A 20,483-nucleotide genomic window follows, 5' to 3' on the forward strand; every position below is an offset into this window, starting at 1 on the left:
AAGATAACACAAGAGATATATGGAATGTATTAAACAGAATAATCAAAAATGAAACAAGGAATAATGATTACCCTGGATACTTTATAGAAGGGACAAGAAGTATTAATAACATGGAGGAGATAGTAAATGGCTTTAATGAATTCTTCGTAAACATAGGGCCAAAACTGGCAGAAGAAATAAAGGTTGATGGAATAGAAAGGGACACTGGTGAAAATATTGAAAGGAATAGTAGCTCAATGTTTTTAAGAGCAGTGGAAGAGAAAGAGATTTATGACATGGTTAGAGGACTTAAGAACAAAACCAGTACAGACTGGAATGATATTGATATGGTAACGGTAAAGACAGTTATTGATGGTATCGTAAAACCATTAAAATATATATTCAACTTGTCGTTTCAAAAAGGAGTTTTTCCACAAAAAATGAAAGTTGCTAAAGTTATTCCCATTTACAAAACCGGTGAAAGACATCATTTTACAAACTATAGACCAGTGTCAATACTCTCCCAGTTCTCTAAGATACTGGAAAAACTCTTCATAAAAAGATTTGACAGTTTTGTGGAAAAATATGAATTAATGACAGATAGTCAGTATGGGTTCAGAAACAACAGATCAACAGCTTTGGCACTGATAGATTTAATGGAAAAGATAACGGAATGTATGGATAATAAGAGGTATGCGCTCGGAGTTTTCTTAGATCTAAAGAAGGCGTTTGATACTGTTAATCATGAAATTCTATTAAAAAAACTGGAAAAGTACGGGTTTAGGGGAGTGGTTTTGGAATGGTTAAAAAGCTATGTAGGGAATAGGCAACAATATGTACAAATAAATGAATATAAATCTAATTTGATGGATATAGCTTGTGGAGTACCTCAAGGTTCAGTACTGGGTCCAAAAATGTTTATTATGTACTTAAATGATATCTGCAGAGTATCGGAGATTTTAAAGTTTGTAATATTTGCAGATGACACAAATATACTGTGTGCAGGTGGGGAATTGCCACAGGTTTTGGAAATGATCACACAGGAATTAACGATATTAAAGAAGTGGTTTGATATAAATAAATTATCATTGAATCTCGATAAAACCAAATTTATGTTGTTTGGAAACCAAAAGAAAAACATCGAAGTAGAAATATGTGTTGACAATGTATATTTAGAAAGAGTAAATGAAATAAAATTTCTTGGGGTGATCATTGACCACAAGCTCTGTTGGAAGCCACACATTACTTATGTTCGGGGGAAATTGGCACGGGGCATTGCCGTCCTGGGAAAAGCAAAGCATATGTTGGATCAGAAAGCACTGCACATTTTATACTGTGCTTTACTACTGCCATATATGAGCTACTGTGTAGAGGTCTGGGGAAACACATACAAAACTAACACACAAACAATAACTATAATACAGAAAAGGGCCATTAGATTAATAAATAATGTAGGGTACAGGGACCATACAAATGCACTCTTTGTCAAAATGCAAGCTATTAAATTCCAAGACTTGGTGAAGCTTAAAACAGCGCAAATAATGTATAAAGTTAGAAATAAATTGCTTCCCAAAGAAATCTGTAAATTGTTCATAGAAAGAGAAGGTGGGTATAACTTAAGAGGGAAATGGAATTTAAAAATACAAAGTGCTAGAACAACTTTAAGAACTATGTCAATCTCAATTTCAGGAGTTAAATTATGGAACAGTCTAACAGAAGAAATAAAAGACAGTCAAAACATAAAACAGTTTAAAGTAAAATATAAAAACCTAATTTTAAATAAGTATAAGAATGAAGAAAACGGGGTTAACCCAGGATGGTAATGTTGCTGGTAATGGTGTTGCGGTTCTTTTTTGGTTGTTTTTTTGTTTTTTTGTTTTGTTTTGGTTTGTTGTTTTTCCATAACTTGTGTATCTGCAAATATACACATTCTGTATTTTTCATATGAAAGAAACTATACTGTGGTGGGGCTTGCTAATTTCTTGTTTTTGATTTATGTATGTTATGTTTTGTTTTACTTCATATGTTTATATGTTTCATATGTTGTTTGTTTAATTTAAGACAAAAAAAAAATTAAATGAATGACAGGTAAAACTTGAGGGGGTAGGGACAAATAAGTAAATACTTCAGCCTACTCCTTTTCAAACAAATAATGGAATGATATTTTGTAATGATTGTGAAGGCACATGTTTGAAATGTTTGAAATAAAAATGAACTGAACTGAACTGAACTGAATCATGAGAGGTTTCTGCAAGCTCAACTGGCTCAAAGCCAGCTTCCAAGGTTTCGTTATCAATAACTTGTTCCTCTTCAACAGGTACAGGTATAGGTTCCTCTGTGTTCGCTTCCACTGTAGCCAATACTACAGGGTCATCTGGCTGGTCGATAACTTGAACAGATTGCGGAGTATTGGGTAAGTCAATGGTTGTTGTGAATGTGACAGGTTCAGCAAAGAAAGGAACGGGTAGGTATGAGATGAGTTCCCCTTTGTCATTGTCATCATCATCATCAGCAGCAGCAGCATGTACAGGAGACACAGGTAACACAGGCATTTTCCCCTTTTGCTTAGTAAGCATTTCATTTTCAGAAGGTGGTAAATACCCACAGGGCAGTAGGAGGTCTCGATGTAAAGTCCTCAGGGGCTTGTCTTGGCCTTCGGGTCGAACTGTATACACAGGAAGATTGCCGGCTTTCTTCACTACAATGTACACAGATGACTCCCATTTATCTGCAAGCTTGTGTTTGCCTCTTACCCGCACGTTCCTCACAAGAACTCTGTCTCCAACATTCAGCTGTGATGCAGTGATATTCTTATCAAATCTGTTTTTGTTACGTTTCATCACTTTTTCTGAGTTTTCAATGGCCAGCTTGTAACTTTCTTCCAGGTGGGACTTTAGTTTTTCCACATATTGTGTGTGGGATGTTGATCCTTCTTTGGCAAGGGGTAGTCCAAAGGCTAAGTCCACCGGTAAGCGAGGTTGGCGACCAAACATGAGCTCATATGGTGAGAAACCTGTAACATAATTTCTTGTGCAATTGTATGCATGCACCAGGGGCTTTACAAAATCTTTCTAATGACATTTCTGTTGAGCTGTCAGTGTTCTTAGCATATCCAGTAATGTTTGGTTAAACCGTTCAACAGGATTGCTTCTTGGATGGTATGGAGTGGTTCTTATTTTGTGGATCCCAGCCATTTCACAAAGCTCTCGGATGATTCTGGATTCAAAGTCAGGGCCTTGGTCACTGTGCAACCGTTCTGGGATACCATAATGAACAACAAATTTCCATTGCTGCCAAAAGGGCTTGTGGGGACCAAAAGCACAGGACAAATTCAAATCAAGGGCAACCATTTCAACTGTCTTCTTGATACTGGCTCTCAGGTTACTACCATTCCTTATGCCTTCTATAATACTTATCTTTCAGACCACCCAATGAAACCACTAAATGATCTGTTGGAAGTAGAAGGAGCAAATGGACAAGCCGTACCTTACCTGGGATACATTGAGATTAACATGACGTTCCCAGCTGATTTTCTTGGTCCATCCATTGATGTAGATACACTTGTCCTTGTCGTGCCTGATGTCCAGCAATCATACCCAATGATACTTGTTGGCACCAACACTCTTGATGTTGCTTACAGCAAACACTGTGATACCCACCCTGAGCAGTCATTCCTGCCAACTGGTTCCGGTTACATTGCAGTTTATAAAATTCTCCGCCATGTCCAGAATTTAAATGACCAGTATGCTCCTGTAATCTTAAAGTCAGACCAACCACATACCATTACTCCCGGCCAAACCACTGTCCTTGAGGGATGCCTTGTCACAAGGCTATTCCAAGGTGAGATAGCAGTTATTCTGGAACACCCCACCTCCAGTTCTCTGCCTGGTGGACTCATGGTAAAAACCTGCCTTGTGGACTTACCTCAACGTTGGCCATGTTTTCTGACTGTTGTAGTGAGTAATGAGTCTGACCATGAAATCCACATTCCAGCTCAAGCTATCTTTGCAGAAATCAGTGCCTTCCAGGAAGTCACATCCATTATTCAGACCAGTCTACAGAGTCGTTACCTCCATCTCAACCACAATACAACTTTGGAGATTCCCCTTTAACTTCAGACTGGAGAAAACACATTGTTTAAAAGCTCAACAGTATTCCTGAAGTATTTGCCAAACACAATCTGGATTTTGGCAGGACCGACAAAGTTAAACACCAAATCAAATTGTCTGATCCAACCACTTTCAAGCAAAGACCACGACCAATTCATCCTCAAGATCTTGATGCTGTAAGGAAACACCTGCAAGAACTTCTTGACTCCGGAGTTATCAGAGAATCCGACTCACCATTTGCCTCTCCAATTGTGGTTGCGCACAAAAAGAACCGCAGTGTACGTCTTTGTATTGACTACCGCAAACTCAATCTGCAAACAATCAAAGATGCTTATGCTCTGCCTAAACTGGAAGACACCTTCTCCGCACTTGCAGGATCAAAGTGGTTCTCAGTGCTAGACCTCAAGTCAGGATACTACCAAATTGAAATGGAGGAGAAGGATAAAGCGAAGACTGCCTTTGTCTGCCCATTAGCATTCTGGGAGTTTAATTGGATGCCACAGAGGATTACCAATGCACCAAGCACATTCCAATGGCTGATGTAAATCATGGTTACACTTAGGTATGCATAAAAACCTTTCATTTAATTACAAAGCCCGGTCTTCAGTTAATTCAATACAAAATATTACATAGAGTACACTATACAGGTTATCGGATGTTCAAAATGGTCTTTTTGTCCTCCAACAACTGCTCACACTGTCAAGCCAATACACCGGACAATTACATCCACACTCTTTGATTCTGTCCACCAGCTCAGAATTGTTGGAGTGAGATATGTGAAGACTTATCAAAGTGTCTGAAATGTAACATTCCAACTTCCCCTTTAGTGTGTTTGTTGGGCAACTTAGATTAGAAAAGAATATAGCCCACATGGTTTTCACTGCACTATGCATTGCCAAAAAAAAAAAAAGTCCTCATTAATTGGAAAAATAAAAATAATCTTAATTCTAAGCAATATAGAAATCAAGCCAACTCGGGGGCTCTTCAACTTAGGTCAGTGGCGAGAGGACACATCCCTGTGGTGCTCCTGTGTTGATGGTGATGCTGTTAGACGCATCCAGTTTGTCTTCCTCACAGCTGACGGTATGGAGGTACATAAATACCCACCGCTAGTATGTACGGAAGACTAGGTTGAGTTAGTTAGGTTTAATAGGCAGATAGAGGGGATATTGCTCCTGTTAATTGTGTGTGTCCAAGGTTTATTGAAGGGAATGTCATCAAGTTGATGTGTTGGAATGAGGCTGCGTGGCATAGGTGCAGTTCAGCGTTTGGATTTTGTAATGTTTTGAAAAAAATGGAGACACACCAATTAATACAATGTGGTGATGTGGATGGAAAGAAAAGACAGCCAAAACCAACTGCTAATGCTTTGGAGAATCAGATTGAAAGGCTTCAAACAGAACATCACACTAAGATTAATAAAATTAAAAAGGTCATAAAGGTTATTAAAGAGTTAAAGCAATCTGAAGATAATGTTTCCACTGTTCAGGCTCAGTTAGAGAATTTGTCTGTGTTGCTTAATGAGGCAACTCATCTGCATGAAACCTTGCTTCCTTTGCTTCCTCAAGAAGAGCAAGAAAAAGTAAATTGCTTGGTTCATAAGTGTGCAAGCACATAATACCGAGTTTATGGAAGAGATAAAGAAATGGCTTCAAGATGCAAAGGGAAACCCTCAGAGCAAAAACCAGGTGTCTGAGCTTGATTTGCCACAGTTAAATCCACCTGGTGTTGATTCCTCTGATGTATTACCTGCTGGAAATGGTTCTGGTGCTTCTAGGCACGCAGGGAATGTTGGTAAAGGTACTGCGATAGATGATGTTAATCCAAGTGATAGCATCTCTAATGTTGCAAACAAAAGTTGTAGGAAAAGCAAATCATCACTCAGTGGCTCAATGGTTTCATCTGCCTTGTCAGCACGCATAATGGCAGAAGCTGACATGGCTGCCCTTCTTGTTCGACAGAGGTTGTTGAAAGAAAAGCATGCTTTTGAAGAACAAGAAATACAGCTTAAGAAAAGAAAAGAGCTGCTTGACTTAGAAACTGAAATAGCAGCCTCAGCAGCAAAGGTGAATGTTTTAAAAGCTTCTGAAATGTCCCGAGTCTCAAGTGCTGTTAATGGTGAATCTGATGGAATGAATTCGTATTTAGAACGAGAGCAGGGGCGTTTAGGTGTCTTAAATCCTAATGCTCCGACGTTCAAACCTGTGTTGCCAGAGCGACCATATCAGGGTGTTGATGCAAGTGATCATCAAGCGCATGTATTGGATGTAAGGCCCAAGGTTAAAAATATTTCTCAGCCTAAGGTCGTTTCATTGGAACAGTCAGAGACGAAGCCACAAGTATTTCCAGGTGCAGTTTCAACTACTCAGATGATGTCGCAGTCTCACGCACAATCAAAACCTCTTACACATACAGTGCAAGGTGGTGAGGGTCATGATCATCTAGTCACAGTTTTGAAGAAACAGAATGAAATTACAACTTTATTGGCTGAGCAGCAGTCTCTGCTTTTGTTACCAAGGCGTGACATTCAGTTCTTTGATGGTGATCCTTTACAATATCAAACATTTATGAGAGCTTTTGAGCACATGGTGGAGAGTCAAGCTCACAGTGCTAAGGATTGTTTATATTTTCTCGAGCAATACACTAGAGGCCATCCAAGAGAAATGGTCAGAAGCTGTCAGTATATGCCTGCTGAGTATGGATATGCTAAAGCTAAATCTTTGCTCCAGGAGAACTTTGGCAATTCGCTGAAAATTGCTGCTGCCTACATTGAAAGGGTCAGTAAATGGCCACCTATAAAATCTGATGATGTGAAGGCTTTGCAGGAATATGGGTTTTTATTAAGGCAATGTTGTAATGCAATGGGAGACGTTGAGTCCTTGCATGAGTTGGATGTCTCTGCTAATATGCAAGCAGTTATAAAAAAGTTGCCTTATAAGCTCAGGGATAAGTGGAGGAATGTTGTCTGCGATCTGCAGGAGAGGTTTCAACGTAAAGTGGTTTTTTGCGATGTTGTTGAGTTTGTCGAAAGGCAAGTTAAGATCGCAAGTGACCCATTGTTTGGAGATATACAGGATCCTCCGACAGCCATCAGAAAGGAGGCTAGGAATGGTAAGTCTCAGTTTTACCCTAAGGCTAAGCAGAGTAGTTTTGCTGCAGTGGCCAAGGTGGAAGGGAAGATTGGGCCAGTGTTGAGGCAAGAGAGTGGTTCAGTTGTGACCAAGGTTTTCTTGTTTTGTGGAGCAGGGCATATGTTGGATTTGTGTCCTTTGTTTGAAAGAAAGTTGCACTGTGAAAGATTATCTTTTTTGAAAGAGAATAAGATAAGATAACCTTTATTAGTCCCACACGTGGGAAATTTGTTTTGTCACAGCAGGAGTGGACAGTGCAAAAGTTATGAGGCAAAAATTAGAATACAATAAGAATAAATACAGTACACAACTGTACAGAATAGAATAAAATAAAATACTATATACAGTAGAATAAAATAAAATAAATATACAATAAGATAAAAATAGAATACAAATACAAATACTATATACAACTGAGTAAAAATACAACGATGACAGAAAGGATTATTGCACTTAGTATTATTGCATATGTATGGATGTGTGTGCTTGATCAGTTAAAGTCTTTATTATGGAGTCTGACAGCAGTGGGGAGGAAAGACCTGCGAAATCTCTCCGTCCCACACCGTGGGTGCCGCAGTCTCCCACTGAAGGAGCTGCTCAGTGCTGTCACAGTCTGCTGCATGGGGTGGGAGATGTTGTCCATCAGGGATGACAGCTTAGCCGCCGTTCTCCTGTCACTCACCACCTCCACTGGGTCCAGAGGGCATCCTAGAACAGAGCTGGCCCTTCGGATCACCCTGTTCAGTCTCTTCCTGTCCCCAGCAGAGATGCTGCCGCCCCAGCAGACCACGCCATAAAAGATAGCAGAAGCCACAACAGAGTCATAGAAGGTCTTCAGGAGTGGGCCCTCCACTCCAAACGACCTGAGTCTCCGCAGCAGGTACAGCCTGCTCTGCCCTTTCCTGTAGAGGGCGTCGTGTCCATTCGTGTCCATTCAATAATGTCACCATATAAGATACACAGTATCTATAATATATGTGGCAAGGTCAAAGATCAACGAAACACATTCTCTATTAAAGTTCATTTCACACTTTATTTCAGATCAAAATCAGGAGGGGTCCAGCATAACAGACCCCAAGCACAGGCTGGTTAGGTATTAAGAAATTATGGCTCAGTTATCTCCATTTGGAGCTCAGGTGCACGGTCCGAGTGGCCGACTGGACCCTTATTCGCCTTATGATCTCCTAGTGTTACATATGTGCTTCTCCTCTGCTTTCCGTTGTATGTTAAGGCCTCTTAAACATCCCACATGATTGCATATAGAGAGGATGCAGACGTATAATCCCTGTTTTTATGCACTTATCAAGGGAAATGGCCACAAGTGCTCAGGTCAAAATAAAAGAATAAAAAATTATAACTCAACTAATCGCCAACAGGCGATCAGATCTTCCCGCACCTCCATAGGGGAAATCTCACCCCATTTTTTTTATTTTTATTTTTTATTTTTTGATAACACTTTATTTGGTTTGTGTATGTAGTAAATGTGAGAGTCATGCAGCTGTTAGCAAACACAGCAAACACAATCAATTAGTTTTAAACTCTTTTATTTACACATCCATGTTAGTAAGTACTTGGAGGTCAAGGACGATCTGCTGACCTGTCGGTGTCTCGTCAATCTCCCACTCCCTTATTCGGTCTGCCAATCCAGGGGTACTGCCCCTGATCTCCACACAGCATCGTAGAGGCGTGTCAACCAAGACAACCCTACAACATCCAGAGCCTTCAGGAACTCGGGGCAACCCTCATCCACCCCAGGGGGCCTGCCACCAAGGAGATGTTTATTAAAACGACCTCACCCCTGGTGATGGACGAGTCATCCTCCTCAACCCCAGACTCTGCTTCCTCTACAGAAGACGTGCCAATGGGATTAAGGAGGTCCTAGAAGTATTCCTTCCACTGCTCAACAATATCCTTAGCTGAAATGAGCAGCACTTCACCTGCACGATACACAAGGCAGGTAATACCCCCCGAGTTGCCTGACGATTTGACAGAATCTGTTCGAGGCAAACTGAAAGTCTTCTTCCATGGCCTTTCCGAACTGCTCCCACACTAGAGTTTTTGCTTCAGCCACTGTCCGAGCTGTGTTCCGCTTGGCCTGAAGGTACCCATCAGCTGCCGTCGAAGTACCACAGGCTGACTAAGCTCAATAGGACTTCTTCTAGAGCCCGATGGTTCCCTTCACCTCCGGTGTCCACCATCTGGTTCAGGGGTTGAAGCAGCTTCAGCAATGGAGATGCTGAACATGGTTCATTCAGACAGAATGACCCCAGTCTCCCTTGGAATGCTGTTAGAGCTCTGCCGGAGGTGGGAGCAGAAGATCTTGCAGATGGGGGTCTCTGCCAGGCACACCCTTACTTTACGTTTAGGCACTCCAGGTTTGTCCAGCATCCTCCCCCACCACCTGATTCAGCTCAAAGCCTGGTGGTGATCATTTGACAGCTCAACACCTGAGTTTGCCCAAGTGTCCAGAACATGTGGCCGCAGATCTGATGATACAATTACAAAACTGACCTGCAGCCTGGGGTGTCCTGGTGCCGCGTGCACTCATGGACACCCTTCTGTGCAAACCACAGTTTGTTCATAACTAACACCATGTTTGAACATCACTCCAGTTCAGATCTGGCAGGCCGTTCCTCCCAATCGCGCCTCTCCAGTTATCACTATCCGTGCCCACATGAGCTTTGAAGTCTCCCAGTAAGATGACCGAGTCCAAGAAGGCCCAGTACTCTGACCTATCATTTGGTATATAGCCGCAGACAACAGGGACTTCCCCACAGGTAGGCCCATGTCCCTTTTTTGGACTAAGGCCTGGCCTCGAGGTGCTTGCTCACGGACACCCCACCTGGACCTGGCTCCAGGGCAGGGCCCCAGTAACCCTATCCCAGGCAGGGTGAAATGTTCCCTGGATCCTCTACTGATAGGGGCTTTTGAACTGCTCTTTGTCTGGGCCGTCACCTAGGATCAATTTGCCATGGGCAAAAGCCCCCCACAACATAGCCCCTGGGGTCCTTGGGACACACAAACTCCATCAATATGGTAGCGATCCACAGAGGGGAATTATTATACATACATATTTCATACAATGACTCATATATAACATTCAATTTACAAAGTTTCAACATTGAACTTGTCAGTGGTAGCATTTCATTTTTGAAAACATTGTGTCATGTGAACTGTAAGATGTTTTAGAAGCATATGAAGCAAAAGAGATAAGTTGATGGCATTGGAAAATGCATCATTGCCTTTCAAAGCATGTCTTTAAGGACCGATCAGGTCCCATCACAGGTAACTGATGTCATTTATACCTGCGTCCATGCAGGCCTGAGTATCATTTGAGAAAAGTTGATACTGAAAAGCACAAGCAGTTCAGTTAATAAGATATCAGCGAAGTCTGTGGGGCTCTGTTGTGAAACAGATCAAGAGAAATGGTGTTAAAACCTGTGGTTAATTTAAAATGGCAAGTTCAAAAATAAATAAATCTTGAGCGACTATGTAAAGTGTAAACAACTGCAATGAGGTCACCATATTTTATTCTTAGTGAAACGAAAAACATACGAGATGTGTTAACTGAGAAAAATTGATTTAATTTTAAGCAAAAAGGGCCTTTTAAATATGATGGCAACATGTCTCAAAGCTGGCACAGAGTCGTGTTTGCCACTTTGTAGCATTCCCTCTTCTTTTAACAACAGTCTGTAAACATGTGATGAGAGCAGCTGCGAGATTTGTCTGATATTGGAATCTGGCTACTCATAATAGCTGCACAACACAGTATCCATGTTCTCAAAGCTGCTAGATCTCGTGCTTGTACAAATACCATCTATTTAAAACAAACAAAACCCCAACACCCCACCCCCATTTTTTTAAAATGAAAAATAGAGTTTTATAATTAGCAAAACATCACAACACTCCATTTACTTCATTTCAGAGATTTTTTTAATTTTCATTTATGTTGCAACATCATCTTCCTCTGCTGCTTCTGTCTACTCAGGAGATGAGAATCTGCCAAAGAACAGGATGGACTTGGTCTCATTATATCTGATGAAGAAGAGGAAGGGGTGATCTGCTGTGAAGTGTGTGTCCGGTATAAAACTCTCCAGCTTGATCACAGCACCTGTGGCTGCAGTGGCCTCTGTGCCCTCCTCGTTCACCTCCACAAAGGCCTTGTGGGCCATCGTAGACAGGAAGAGCCCAGGTTCACCGTTCATGCCAGACAGGTCAGCCCTTCCTGCACAGAACACGTTCTTCATACCCAGTTTAGCCAGAGGATCATTCAGTTCGTAGTCTTCCTCCAGCTTGAACTTTGGCAGGTGAAGGACAACTTCTGAATGGGTGCTCATGTTTTTCCTGTCGGTCCATTCATTCAGCCTCTCCTGTGTTAGCTCCTTCTCCAGCTGGAACACAGTTAATACATTTTGTCATATTTCTTTTGCTCATATTTAAATTCATTTTATACACGAAATCAGAAGCGGTCTGTTAAATGATCAAATTTAAGTAAACAGAAGCGAAGCATTTGTGTAAATGACCTAATTTGGCCAGACATAATTTGGTAATGTTGACATGTATATTTATATAGGCCAATTTCCTTCAGGGTCAACCTTCAGGATCAATAAAGTTTTACTGAATTGAATTGTTTTGGAACTACTTTGGTTTTATTTTGAAACAGGAAACTAGCGCAAAACACAAGATGAAGGTTTGTTAATAACGTGGGTTTTACAATATGGCCTTACGAAGACAGATCATCATTTTGTCTGTATTAATTAATACCCGGCTGACAGTGGCACGAGTTTTGATAATGTTACTTTTAATGTAATAGGTTATGTGCAATCAAGATGTTGTTTAGAGTTTTTGTAAGCTATTAAAGTAAGAGCAAAGCGGTTGAACTGAAGCAATGTCATAAAAGAATTTTAGTTTCTAGTGAAAGGACTTACCACCCTTTGATTATGTAGGATTGAGAGGTGAAAAATATGCATAAGATTGATGATATAAAGTGTAAATTTGAAGTTCATGTTATAGTTAGTGTGCAGGAGAAATGAGTGTTTCCTTAATATTTTAATTTTATGGTATTAATATGTTGGGTTTTTGACAGCATCTTTACCAAATGTTTCAGTGAACCACACCTCTAATAAAAATTCTGTGAAGCATCAGTATAAGAGACCATCATTCAATCAGGGATGGTACAAGAAGAGGTTTTCGTGGCTTTTCCTCACAGGAACTTGTTTCTAGGCTGTGTACCTTCAGCAGAGGGCCTGAGCCGTCTGAGGACTCCTTAGGCAGCAGAATGAACATGCTGAGCTCATCACCCACATAGGGCAGCTCCAGGATCTGCAAATCATGGTCAGCAATGTAGTTGTAGGGAAGCTTCTTCCTCTGGTGCATCATCTGGACTGGTACGGTCTCATTCTGACACACAGGAAATCCAGGCGACCAGATCATGTTATCATAAAGCTTCTGATGGTGTTTACCTTAAACATTTTACAGTTTCCTGTATTCAGACTTTGAGTCCAGAATTTGTAACCTTCAGTTAAATTTCTACCTGTCTGATTTCAAAGGGCATCTCTTTGGTGTTTGCCTCTTTAAACGGGTTCTTCCAGTTGCCCTTGAAGTAGACAGCATTGACCAGAGCCAGTCTGGTATCTTTGTTGACTGTTCCTGGCTTCAGAAGGTCTTTTATCTTATCTGAAAGGAAATACCAAAACAACAATATTTCATTATAATTCACAGAGGATGCTAAAATGATTCCCTGCTGTTCAGGCTGTGGAAGATGCACAGTCTCACTTTCTGTCTGCTGCTCGACCCAGCTGTTGATCGCTGCTCTGCACGCCTCTGGAGCTCCGATGAAGTCAACAGTTATCGGGTCTGCCAGGTAGTTCCTATGTGTGACGTCAATGAAGTCCTGCAGAGAGCAGACATCTGTTTATTAATCCAGTCTTTGTAATGAAGAACTTTATGAAGAGAATCATTGATGTGGACACTCACTGGGAGGAAGTGGGCAATGTTTTCTCCATAAAGACGGTTGGCTAGTTTCAGGATGTAGGATGCAGACGGTGAGTTGATGTCAGCGTTCAGTTTCTGGAAGTTTGCATGGACGCCTTCACCTGAGCTGAATGAGAGGGCCTGTGTGGCATTGAAGACAAAGACTGAAAGGATGTGACACTGAGCCTGAGCGACCCTAATGTAACAATTTATGGTCCAAAGGCAGAAACTGGACAACTTTATTCTTTCAGCATCAGGTTTAATAATAACCTTTAACATAATGTCAGTCTCACTGAACATCATGCTCTCACTCACTACACTGTTTGTAGGTTTTATGGACTCTGATGCCATTTATAAACACAAATTGCTGATGTCAGACTGGGAACATCAGTGTTTTGGCCACATAAACAAACCTTTTCAAACACGTAACAAAACCCCAAAAGTTGAATTCTGTCCAATCATAAACCTACTGAAAAGAAAGTTTATAAGACAGCACTAGTCTCACAAGGTGTGAATTTTTTCTGAAAATATAAATATATATAAAAAGCAAAATAAAAAACAAAAATCAGAACAAAAAGCAGTCAGCCACATCTGACAAGACATTTAAAGTTTCACAGGCATGCTGGCTGATTAACTGATGGTGGTGCAGGGAACAAGTGACAGTGAGCTGACCTGAGTAATCTGAGCTGCAGTGTCTCCTTTGGCTCCCTCGTAGACCGTGGCCAGGGCTGCGCCGATGCTCAGAGGAGAGACAAAGATGTTTCCAGCAGGGTTTGTCTGGCTCAGAGTGCGGAACAGCTCCAAGGCAAAGGCTGTGTTTGAGCTGCTGATGGCGGACATGGCTGATGTTGTTTTCCTGTAACATGCAAACAACAGTTTAAACTGCAACAACATTACATATCGGAAACAACAGAAGACTTTATATTAAAGCAATGAGGGGGAAAAAACAAAACACAACACACTTCAGGAAGTAACACCAGCACTGCTGGGAGAATATAGAAAATCACCCCAATCATCTGCCAGCTGTGCATTTATTTTAACAACCTGAGCTGTTTTCACAAAGCTGATTTCTGTGACCAAACTCAAAGATAAGAGAACGATAAGTGAAACTCGTAGACACATAAAACGAGGATGAGCACAGGAATGAGGAAAGCGTGTAAATAAGGTTGGTGGAATAAAGAAATGCGGTCCTACGGAAGACGATCAGGGCTTTAAAAACAAGAAGAAAAAAGTGGGGACTTTAATCTCAGAATTCTGTAAGAAAGCTCGTCCCCACTTCTTTCTGTTTCCAGTGGAATCCTCTTCTGGTGATGGCTTATTTTACAGAGAACAGCATGACTAGATCTCGTGTGTAAACCTGAACTCGATCGATCGCCTCTGACGGGAATGGCTGATGGGAATGTTTCAGAGAATGAAGTTCCTGTAATGCAGCTCATCGGTTATTCATTTAGTTCCTACGAGACATGGAGCCTGTTCTAAATAGCACATTTTACAGTCTGGCTCTAATCTCGGACTGTAAGTTGAACTCACAGAACAAAGTGCCTCCTCTCCGATCTGATTATTATTCTCCAAACCAACGGCCGCGGAAGGCTAAACATGGGGATACTGACGACATGCAACAACAACGCAGGAAATGCACTTCTGAGCTACTGTTCTCTTTATTCAACCATTATACTATTCAAACCACACATCAGTAGGGGAGACCGGGGATAGTTGTAACGTGGGTCAGTTGTAACACTTCCAGTTTCTCCAATCAGGGCTAAGTTTCAAATGATGTGACTCATCCTGTGCATGCCCAATTCAGTTCTGCTATCACATGTGAAAAATCAGCACATTTTGTCAAACACAGACAGTTTAACATGAAAAAAAGTAATTTGTATGCCAAAAAGTAAGTTTTTCTACTTTATTTCAATGTTTAATAGCATTATCTGCTTTGCAGTTAAACTCATCAAACTTAAATTATGTTATTTGTATGTCTATGGGGATATATTCTATGTAGGTCTTTAGAGCTAGTGTTTTAGCCGTTGGCTGTAATGTTAGCTAGTTCATGGCTATAGGAGTCTGGGTCAGTTGTAACAGCAACAGTCTGGGTCAGTTGTAACAGCAACAGTCTGGGTCAGTTGTAACAGCAACAGTCTGGGTCAGTTGTAACAATAATGCAGATGTTGCAACTTACCACACTATTACTTTAACTGATATTGAACAAGTTGGGGCAACGACATCAGCAGAGAGAGGTTCACTGGTCGCTTTTGTATATGTGGTTAATGCCATTGGCAACACAATTCCTCCACTGTTTGTGTTCCCACACATACATTATGCAGACCACTGTGTCAGAGATGGACCAGTAGGAAGTACTGGTAGTGGAAATAAATCAGGATGGATGCAAGAAACAGATTTCCTCATCTTTCTGAAGCACTTTGCAAACCACACAAAGGTAAGCCATGATAAAAAAAAATAATGGGATTGCGATGCTGGTGAACAACTACATTTTTTCAGCTTCATTGTTATGTTTAAAATTGGTGCAAGAGTTGTAGGTTATAATGCCCACTGAGCCAATGAGGCCAAACTCAAGGAAGACCAACCAAAATTAATGAAATATTCAGTTGCAGGAAATTCCATAATTTGTCTTTTTTGGGGGTTGGAATATGTTCAAAAGCTAGATTTCTGCATTCTGGCACACACACACACACACACACACACACACTCTAATATTTTGTCAGTACCCTTATTTCATTGTGTTAGATTTCACCCCAGGATATGTTACAACTAACCCAGACTATGGGGTTAATTGTAACATTTCACTCTTTGTGTTTGAGGCCATACCATGCAATGGGTAATTGTGCTGCAGAGAAAATAGCTGCACTATTTAATAGCCGACACATGTAAATACTTTGCATTACATTTTGAATCCACTACCTTAAACGAGCTCCAATTTACAGACAGAAATGTCAAAAATGTTACAACTATCCCCGGTCTCCCCTACATGGGACCCAATATAAAACAAATGCACAGACTCCACAAAGAAAGATGACTGGCACTCTCAAAGCTTTACACCAATTATTATGCCAAATTGCGATATCCACCCACAGAATCAAACACACTGCGCATTCAGTTGCGGTCAACAGAAAGTTTTACCCCATGCTCACCATACCTCTCTGCTCATCAAACAGCAGGTGCGCTGAACAGGTGAGTGCAACAACATTTATTGCCCAATACACACCCATGAGTCACGCCCCACGACCGTGCACCAATGCAGTGTGTGCATTTTAAACCAACCCTCTTAACCCCAAAAAGGAAAAACTCACATAGGGGAGACCGGGGATAGTTGTAACATTTTTGACATTTCTGTCTGTAAATTGGAGCTCGTTTAAGGTGTGGTTTGCAAAGTGCTTCAGAAAGATGAGGAAATCTGTTTCTTGCATCCATCCTGATTTATTTCCACTACCAGTACTTCCTACTGGTCCATCTCTGACACAGTGGTCTGCATAATGTATGTGTGGGAACACAAACAGTGGAGGAATTGTGTTGCCAATGGCATTAACCACATATACAAAAGCGACCAGTGAACCTCTCTCTGCTGATGTCGTTGCCCCAACTTGTTCAATATAAGTTAAAGTAATAGTGTGGTAAGTTGCAACATCTGCATTATTGTTACAACTGACCCAGACTGTTGCTGTTACAACTGACCCAGACTCCTATAGCCATGAACTAGCTAACATTACAGCCAACGGCTAAAACATTAGCTCTAAAGACTTACACAGAATATATCCCCATAGACATACAAATAACATAATTTAAGTTTGATGAGTTTAACTGCAAAGCAGATAATGCTATTAGAAATTGAAATAAAGTAGAAAAACTTACTTTTTGGCATACAAATTACTTTTTTTCATGTTAAACTGTCTGTGTTTGACAAAATGTGCTGATTTTTCACATGTGATAGCAGAACTGAATTGGGCATGCACAGGATGAGTCACATCATTTGAAACTTAGCCCTGATTGGAGAAACTGGAAGTGTTACAACTGACCCACGTTACAACTATCCCCGGTCTCCCCTATTGCTCGTACAACATATGCACATACGTACATTCCTCTATAAAATACTCCTGTGTTCTGGCCGGAAATGTTTCCTCATTGCTAACTGGTGTTATTGTTTCTTCGTCTGTTACATCATCCAGGACCTGTATCTCATGATGCCCTCTTGTACCTCTGTTAGCCGGCTAACATCCTTCAAGGCTTTCCTGATTCTGGTATCCAGCTTTCTTCTTCTTCATGATGGGCATTCTTGATCTTCAGGGTGAGTTTGTTTTTCGAGCAATGAATATGTTAAATCTAAAAACAAAAAAACAAACACAAACAAAGAACAACACTAAAATAATTTTTTTTCTTCATTGCTGATAGGAAGCATATTGAAGTGATGGTTATTCTTAAAACTTTTAACTTTAACTGTTACAGATGAAAGTGTCATATATTAAAAAATAACTAAAATCATTCAATAACTGTAAAACAGCCAAAAGTTCTCCTTTCCATGAAAGAACAGCGGCACACACAGCTGCATACAGTGTGGGAGTGATGGAGGTTTTAGAGTGTCAGCAGATGGCGATAGAGAGCTTGTGAGAGGGCCCGGCCTCTCTGTGGAACCGTAATCTTTTTGGCCTCACAGTATTGTGTAGAAGTGAAACTTTTTGCAACCATAAGTAATGCTAACTGCTGCCCATTAAAAAGAATGCAGGTTTAAGGACATTGCAGTGCACTGGCTTTTCATTTCAGACCTCTGTATCCATGTCCATATTTTATCATGTCTTAGTTCCAGCAAATACTTTATTGCCAGTTTGAGGTAATTAATGTGAGTCCGTTTCTTTCAACGGCAAAAACGACTTTACTTTTTTTTTTTTTTTTTTTTTTTTTACATATTTGTGTCTCCCATGAGGAGTTAACTATTTAGTGCAGTGCCCACTGAAATTGATCATAAGACCAAAGTCATAATTTCCATTTTGTTGAGATGCCCTGCTCTCTCTATCAAAATTCCTCTCCTGATATTGCTGCACCTTTACCTCTCTCAGTGCACATGGATCTATTATCATATACAAACTGATTACCAGTTCTGTCTCTCCTTCATCTGCAGCTGATTCTTCTCATGTCAAGGCTGTATGTATAAAGCTTCTATCAGAATGTTAAAGTGGTGTGCTGTATGTTGCTGTCTACAGCCTGAGGAACATAAAAATAACAGCGGCTCCTTGTTGCTCATTTGGAATGCATAGTCCTTCCTGCTTGACTCATTGGAAAGTTTTCCAGTGTATTATCTAGACTGCACTGAGGATAATTACGGGGGAATAAACACAGAGGCGTTTGCCATTTTCTGGACTTGAACGCAGTCTGAGAGAGAGAAACTTTATTGACAGCCACTGATATATACACATGTACATCACTTGCCAAACACAATGCATGTTATAGGCTGTTTCCATTTTCCTTTATATACTCTGCATTCATTCAAACATTGAGCCTGTGTGTTGGCAATGCTATATAATTATGTGTTTTAATTGAGAGCATATTTGTTTTAAATGAATGTCAACACTGTCATCCCTAAGATGTGATTTTTTAGAGAAAAAAAAAGTTTGGAAATTCTCAGAGTTGTGTATTCTTGTGAACTTGCTTTATGTGGCCTTGGTGTTTCAGGTATTTTCATGCTCGGTTTACCCAAAGCAAATGCAATGGTCAGTCACTCTTTTAGCACCAATTAGTGATCAATTTAAATATGACTGCAATATTTTTCTAGCAAACCCGCACTCAACATAAGTCAGCTCAATACTGGCATCAATAGGCCAGTATGTTAACGAGCTCGCATTTTCAGCCTGGTCATTCCACAAGCTTCCCTTCATCCCACTCAGGTTGCGGCAGCTTCACGTTAATATAGAAGCATTTAGTGAAATGACTGCATTGTCTTACTGAGAGACTTCAACTCTCATGTGGGAAACTACAGTGAGACTTCCAGGGGCATGATTGGGAGGAACCGTCAGGGGCCGGCAGTCTTCCGTGGCCTACCTGCCCGTTGTGTCCATGTGCGCTGTTTTTGTTTGTGTCGTCGAAGCGACCTCTCAACCCAGAAGTGTTCCGGTGCTGGAGGTAGCTGCACCTGAGCTTCAGTCAATGCTGGATCATTGAGTTAACCCTCATCAGTATGGCCGTGATTGATAGTGTTTAGAACCTCGTGTCACGATGGGGTACGCTGGTGTGTTTATGGAGCGGACCTAAAATCAGACGAACAGTAACGAAAAGGGAATGGCTGCAATCACAGCATTGTAAGATGGTGAAAGATGTACCCTTAGGCCCCCTCCTCGATTCAGAGATGGTCTTTCCCTTTTCACCCAAATGGTCTCCTTGACTCCACGCTTAAACCAGCGTTCTTCCCTTTGCAGCCATTCCCCAACTGTCTGTGAATGGTACTCATGGCCATTGATCAGCGGTCCTTGATCAATGAGCTTTGATCAGTGGTTTTTGATCAATGTTCATGAGAATTTTCATACTAATGATCTAGAAACTGACCTCCCAGGCCATTGTTCATTCAGTGGTGCTAGTTTCAGTCATTATGCAAATGTACTGTTTATAAGATTGGGGAAACCTGCAGTCAGCTGAGACTGAGGAAGTCACTTGAAAGAGCGATGAAATGTTTCTCCCACTGAAAACGCTACGTTCAGATGAACAGAATCAACTTTTTGGGATTTACTTACCTGGATGATTGAGCGTGCATCAAGACGTTCCTTTTGATTTGGTTTAATAATATGCTGCAGCAGAGAGAGCACTCTGGTTAAACGCCAAAGGCAGCGCACAAGGCAGCGCCCGTCTGAAGATGGGCACTGCCTTGTGCGTGCCTTGTATGCAAAGTGACAAAACATACAGACAAAGACATTCCACAACACTTACACATTGCCACATCACATGGGCCTATACCTTTAGCTTATCCTCCCTGAGAGAGTTATGACCTTGTTTTTTACTTAACCGTCACCTAAAGATTAACTTCCTGAAGCCTCCTCCTTCCATGAGTAAAGGAGAAGGAGTTCCACTATCTGTCTAATCCCCACAACGCCTGGATGTCTCTAACTTACTCACAATGACCTAACTGTGTTTGTGTAATAAAGCATAAAACACATATGTGATGCTATCATATATGTATATAACTACATGACACAAAAAGTGATATTACTATTACTAAAGTGAAACATTTGATCATAATAAAATAAAGAAATTTGTATCACACCCACCTCCTCAGTCATGGTGGTTATCATGATTGCCA

General features: G+C 40.9%; 1 protein-coding gene across 1 annotated transcript; it reads right to left on the reverse strand.

Moving 5' to 3' along the window:
- Window positions 1-11,199: 11,199 nt before the first annotated feature.
- LOC146614697 (leukocyte elastase inhibitor-like) lies at window positions 11,200-14,790 on the reverse strand. The gene is made up of 7 exons (XM_085376463.1): window positions 14,723-14,790; window positions 13,865-14,048; window positions 13,196-13,333; window positions 12,995-13,112; window positions 12,753-12,895; window positions 12,452-12,619; window positions 11,200-11,610 (listed from the first exon to the last, which is right to left on the reverse strand). Exons 1-7 carry the CDS (start codon window positions 14,788-14,790, stop codon window positions 11,200-11,202), a joined length of 1,230 nt encoding a protein of 409 aa, XP_085232589.1.
- Window positions 14,791-20,483: the final 5,693 nt, after the last annotated feature.

This window comes from Diplotaxodon limnothrissa, linkage group LG17, assembly GCF_057381915.1.
Source record: "Diplotaxodon limnothrissa isolate DT_005_m linkage group LG17, D_limnothrissa_male_GT1.1, whole genome shotgun sequence".
NCBI lineage: Eukaryota > Metazoa > Chordata > Actinopteri > Cichliformes > Cichlidae > Diplotaxodon > Diplotaxodon limnothrissa.